Here is a 6,000-nt window from a genome sequence, read left to right on the forward strand (position 1 = left end):
TAGAATCTGATCTCAGGTCAGAATGGGTTAGATATGAGGTATGGCACGGGGGTACTGTAGGCCGTTAGAATCTGATCTCAGGTCAGAATGGGTTAGATATGAGGTATGGCACGGGGGTACTGTAGGCCGTGCTGATATAGACTTTCACTGCTGTCTATGATAGAGCTAGCAAGCAGAATCGCAGGGCTTATTTTTCATGACGAATTGCTGTATTATCCAATATAAACTGCCGCTTTTGCCAAATCGCCATCGAAACACTATCCTGTCGTGTGCATCCATTAAGGCAGAGGCGGAGAGAGATAGGAAAGTCCTTCTTATCTTTTCCAAAAGGAAAAAAAAAGAAAAAAAGCTACAGAAAATGTCAGCTGCAGTCAACGACATAGATTTCTATGTGCGCAGCAGCAGCCCCAGCAGGTCCAGTTTCTCATCTGTTCACAAGAACCATGGCCGAACCCCCTGTGGAGGGTCCGGGTCACATTCAGGGACACGCTCACAGGAGAGGAGAAGAGGACAGCCCCCCCCCCCCCCGGGGTGAGATTCATTGATCGCAGACCATCCCATCTCCCTCCCGCTCGGCAGAAAGTGATGGCGCTCCCTTTGTCATCGGGCACGATTTTTGATGAACAGAATATGAGAGACAAGCCATGGGGACAGAGAAAAAGATTCTATTGTGTAAAGCCTGATGGCTTTCTGTGATTTAAAATGAGCAGGGGACGGGGGAGAAAGGGCATGTTCAGAGAGAGAGAGAGAGGGAGAGATGGAGAGAGAGAGATAGAGAGAGAAGAAAATGCAAAAAGAGAAAAAATAAAAAAATCACCAGGCATCAGAAGCATAAAAATGCCCTTGGGAACAGAAGAAGAGAACATCTTCGCCCTGCTGCCACACGATTATATGAAGTGCGAACGTGCGTGCATGCGTGTGCGAACGTGTGTGCATGCGTGTGCACGCGTGTGTGCATGCGTGTGCACGCGTGTGTGTGTAGTTGTATTTCTATACTTCTGAGGGCCAAAATGTCCCTATACTAGTATACTAGAATTTGAGAATTTTTTATTTTAAATAAAAAATTCAAACATTGTGGGGACAATTGTCCTAGTCTTCACAAGACTTTTGGGCGGGGACCCCTTTTGGTGTTTTAAAGCATTGTTATACTTTAGCTATTGAAAAAATGTTTAAGGCCTAAATGGGTTAAGTAATTATAGGGTTAAGCATTTAGATGTTGTGTTTGTGGTTGGAATTCATACTTAGTTTCACGTCGGTGTCACACATCCACAATATCCGATCTACAAGCTCACAATGCGTCGCAGCACATGACCTTCAAGTTCAGATAGTTTGGTTATAGGGTTAAAAATGCAGAAAACAGTCAAAATGTCATTCATAAAGACCGCAGCGTTCTAAAGCGTTGATGTCCTCACAAGTATAGTCATACAAACTGCATGCGCTCCTGTGAGCATACAGTGGCACATTTCTTCATGCTCCAGATACAAAAAGGGCCAGTCGTCTGAGTCAATGAAACGGTGTTAAATGGACCGTTGAGTCGATGTGGAACAACACGCCGTGCAGCCAGACTGCAATAAGGATACAAAACAAACAGTCAGATGACTCAGCACTGGCTCACACACATCTCCCCCCTCTCTCTTGTCCTTCATTCTTTCTCCTTCATCTACTTCTATCTATTCTCCTTCTTAACACCTTTTAACGCATTTAGGCCTGACGTCGACATTTTAAAAAAACGTCATGTTTCTATATCAGTGGTTCTCAATATTTCATGTCAAGGACCCCCAAAAATATATGAAATTGGCCGCTGACCCCCATCTGAAAATGTGTTGTTTCAGGGACCACCTCCCAGAAGCTAAGATTTGAGTTAAAAACGTTCGCTCTGAAAGAGTATATATTCAAAGCTTTGCACCACATGTTCATGATTTTTCAAAAATAGCAGACCTACAAGCTCATAGCGCGCCACTCGGTGGCGCGCTATGAGCTTGTAGATCTGCTATTTTTCAATAGCTAAATTATAACATAATGTTTAAAACACCAAAAGGGGTTCCCGCCCAAAATGGGTTAAAATAGCAAAAGCTACATGCTCGCTCACGCCACGTGTTTGTGAGATTGGCGTGGCTATTTTCGGCGTGCAGCGAAGTATAACTATAAGTATAAAATGGACTCAAAGGCCCTGGCAGGTGTAATCTGTTCGCCTTCACGCCTTGTAAAGGTATGACGGCAGTCACTGACGTGCGTGCGTTGCGTGCGTGCGTGCGTGCGTGCGTGCGTGCGTGCGTGCGTGCGTGCGGGGCAGTTGGCGTGACAACAGAAGGGTGACACGTTGCTCCCGGCGGGACGGCGTTGTGGAACGCTCCACTTCAGCCTGTCGCCGCTGATCAGCGTAGACCCAACGGGGCCAATTTGGGCCTCGTTTATTTCCAAATGAGGGATAAAGAACAATAATGCAGGAGCTTCAGGCGTGGAGATTAAACTGGCTTTTGCACTTCAAAGTGGCCGCTGTCGGGGGAGAAACCTTATACTCCATATTATATCGTTTTATGTTTTTCCGGTGATAAATAATGCCCTACTTCATCATACTGTGCAAGAGTGTCAAGCAAAAGCAAAAAATAGCAGATATACAAGCTCACAGTGTGTCACGTTGCGACGCACTGTGAGCTTGTAGATCTGCTATTTTCACTACGTTTTTATCACTACATCGTTCCATTTCCTGAAAAGTCCTGGTTTTTGGACGTACTGGTTTGATTGAAATCCCGAGGACCTTTGCTGCGTGTCACTGTGTCCATCTCTCTACCCAGTCAGTCTACGGTCCTATCAATGAAGGCATGAAAGCCCCGAAAAAAAACGAAAAAGAAAAGAAAAGAAAAGGAGCGAGGACAACGACGACGACATTGTGTTTGAATCCCATTAAGACCTGAGGCCGATTCTACAAATGCAACAAAGTCTGTAGTTTTCAACCTTTTTCGTGCCAAGGAAGGACCACCAAAATGATATGCATTTGGCCGCGGACCCCCACCAGGGACCCCCACCATGGGACCCCCACCAGGGACCCCCACCAGGGACCCCCACCAGGGACCCCCACCATGGGACCCCCACCAGGGACCCCCACCATGGGACCCCCACCATGGGACCCCCACCAGGGACCCCCACCATGGGACCCCCACCAGGGACCCCCAGAGAAGAAGATTTGTGTTAAAAATTGAATGTTTCAAGATTCTTCAAAAATGTTTACAAATAAAAATAAACTTCTGTTGCTATATATAAAATGAAATCAATGACCCAGACGCTTTCCCGGTTTTAAAGGGTTAACCTGAACCTGTACAGAATGTGTTGATGACCCGAGGGGGACTCCCAGGGACCGCTACTCAATGTGAAACGTCACAGATGGGTGGAGATAATTACACCACCTTCAATGGCTGATTGGCTAAAGTAATTACGCCACTTTCAAAGTCCATTTCCCTTACCTTCATCACAGCTGCCGGGCTTGACCGCCTCGATGTTCTTCTTCATGACGCAAGAGGCGGTGCGGAGCTCGCACACGTTGTCGTAGGTGACGCCGTCGCTGCCGCACACGAGCGAGAAGGCCTGGAGCTGGCACGGCGGGCACTCGCACTTGTTGCCCACGCAGAGGGCGCCCCAGGCGCACACCACGCTGCCACACGTCCCTGTTGGCACAGAGGAGCAGACAAGACAGAATTTGAGAAAATAGCAGTTTTGGGGGGAAAAGTCAAAATGTAGACGTCACAATGTCAAATGTAGACAAAGTGTAAAGCCCTAACCACACCAAAGGGTCAAGACGGTTTTAGCGTTGTCCCTGCGGTGTGATATGTCTTGTTGCACGTTGACCCACGTTGACCCTAGTGATTCAACGCATGGAATTCAATGGCCCAAAACCACACCAAAGGGTCGAGACGGTTTTAGCCTTAACTCCTTGCAACCGTTTGGACCCAAGGAGTTGCATGGTGACCCTTTGGTGTGTTTAGGGCTTAAGACATCATCATCATACGTCATCATCATCAAATACTTAATAGTGGGTTCGGCACCACTGAGGTCACAGTTACTTAGCGAGCTACTCGAGCCCACACTGTTTCTTTAGGAACAAATTTAACAATTTGAAAAAGTTCAAATTTTACTTTTGAAAACAATATACAGCGAAAAAATGTAGAAAGCTATTTTGGATGTGTACCCATTCTGGGCGGGAACCCCTTTTGGTGTTAGCATTATGTTATGCTTTTTTTATTTTTGAAAAATCGAAGAACGACTGACATAGAAACATAGCTTTTTCAGAAAACTGTCAGGATGTAGAAGACATTTTTAGAATCTGATCTCAGGCCAAAATGGGTTAAATCACACTACAAGTCACGGCCATATGGGCTGTGATTGGTGGAAGGAGAGAGGGGGCGTCGGTCACACTCACGGCATTCTCCCTGGCTGACCACGCGCAGGTCCACCTGCTCCTTGCAGGCGCGCACGTGCAACGTGCACTCGCTGTCGTACGTGGCGCCGTCGCTGCCGCACACGGGCTGGTGGGAGTCCACGCACTCCGACGGACACACGCACTGGCCCGTCTGGGCGTCGCAGATCGCCCCGAAGGAGCAGTTGGCGCACGCCTCGTCTGCACGGAGGGAAGAACAACAACAACATTGTGGATGTGCTATTTGAAAATAGCAGATCTGCAAGCTCACAATGCGTCGCGACGCGACGCATTGTGAGCTTGTAGATCTGCCATTTTCTTTAAACATTTTTATTTTTTATACATTTGCAAACTTGAAATGGGACATTCTGCATAGTGAGTACTTTCAGCTTTTGGTACTTTAAGTACATTTTGATGCCAATACTTTTGTACTTTTACTCAAGTAAAAAACACACACACACACACACACACACGCACACGCACACACGCACACACGCACACACACACACACGCGACACACAAGGTCTCTCTTAACGCTTACGTCCACATTACGACACCGGATGTCACGTTACATTACCTTAAATGCGCTCCCATATAACCGTAAGGGACGCTCCATTCATAACATGGCCTTATACGGTCGTGAAATTAATGGAAAGTGATAACACCGGTGTGAGCACGCCCCCTCCCCTCCCCTCTGGCAATTATATGGCTCCTTCCAGGGTTGGACTGAAATGAATGTCTTAGCGGCGCTATAATCCACTACCATTAATGTCGTTTAATGCAGTCTGATAGGACTTTTCTGTGTGGATGTACTGTATGGGCTGTACAAGGCCAGAAGGTAGTATTTTCCCACTTAGTAGGCGTTTCCGCTTAACTCATTTTGACCTGAGATCAGATTCTAAAAATGTCTTCTACATCCTGACAGTTTTCTGAAAAAGCTATGTTTCTATGTCGTTCTTGTCGTCGTTCTTCGATTTTTCAAAAATAGCAGACCTACAAGCTCGTAGCGCGCCACTCGGTGGCGCGCTACGAGCTTGTAGATCTGCTATTTTTCAATAGCTAAAGCATAACATAATGCTTAGTTAAAACGCCAAAAGGGGTTCCCGCCCAGAATGGCTTAACTCCCGGCTATGATAATGATGTCACACGCATACCCCCCTATTGTACTGTATGTGTTATTGTATCGATTTCTGCCTCGTTTCTCTGGGAGTCACGTCTCACTCTGAGAGTTAAACTGTAATTGGCCACATGAGTCACAGGGTCTTTTGTCTGCCAGCAATTAGCGACGGCATCGAGTGAAGTGTGTAAAAATACCTTCAGAGCTGCGATGTCGGCACGCCGCCATTGAGCACAGATTTCACACTTCTGTAAATCCCACTCGGCGAATGCATGACTCAACGTGTTCATCACGGAAGCCAAGAGTTTTCACCCCAATTTGAGATGATTATTTTGGAACTTTCCTAACTGCTATAAAAATCCATGTGCGTTGGTGTAATTATTCATGATGAAGCTACAAGAAACTATTTTAAGAAATACAAAATGTTAACTAATGTGTATGGAAGAGTATGCTAGATCTAAGTAGCACATCT

The 6,000-nt window shown here is 46.4% G+C and overlaps 1 protein-coding gene across 1 annotated transcript in view; it reads right to left on the bottom strand.

Annotated features, from left to right (window-relative positions):
* Window positions 1-6,000, bottom strand: part of agrn (agrin) — a gene marked incomplete at its 3' end in the record, with an annotated part of 389,991 nt that overhangs the window by 107,885 nt on the left and 276,106 nt on the right. The window contains exons 7-8 of the mRNA XM_079493547.1: window positions 4,415-4,612; window positions 3,462-3,662 (exon numbers count right to left, since the gene is read on the bottom strand). Coding sequence (XP_079349673.1) covers window positions 3,462-3,662; window positions 4,415-4,612 — 399 coding nt within the window. The remainder of the gene's footprint in view (window positions 1-3,461; window positions 3,663-4,414; window positions 4,613-6,000) is intronic.

This window comes from Electrona antarctica, assembly GCF_951216825.1.
Source record: "Electrona antarctica genome assembly, chromosome: 2".
Taxonomy (NCBI): domain Eukaryota; kingdom Metazoa; phylum Chordata; class Actinopteri; order Myctophiformes; family Myctophidae; genus Electrona; species Electrona antarctica.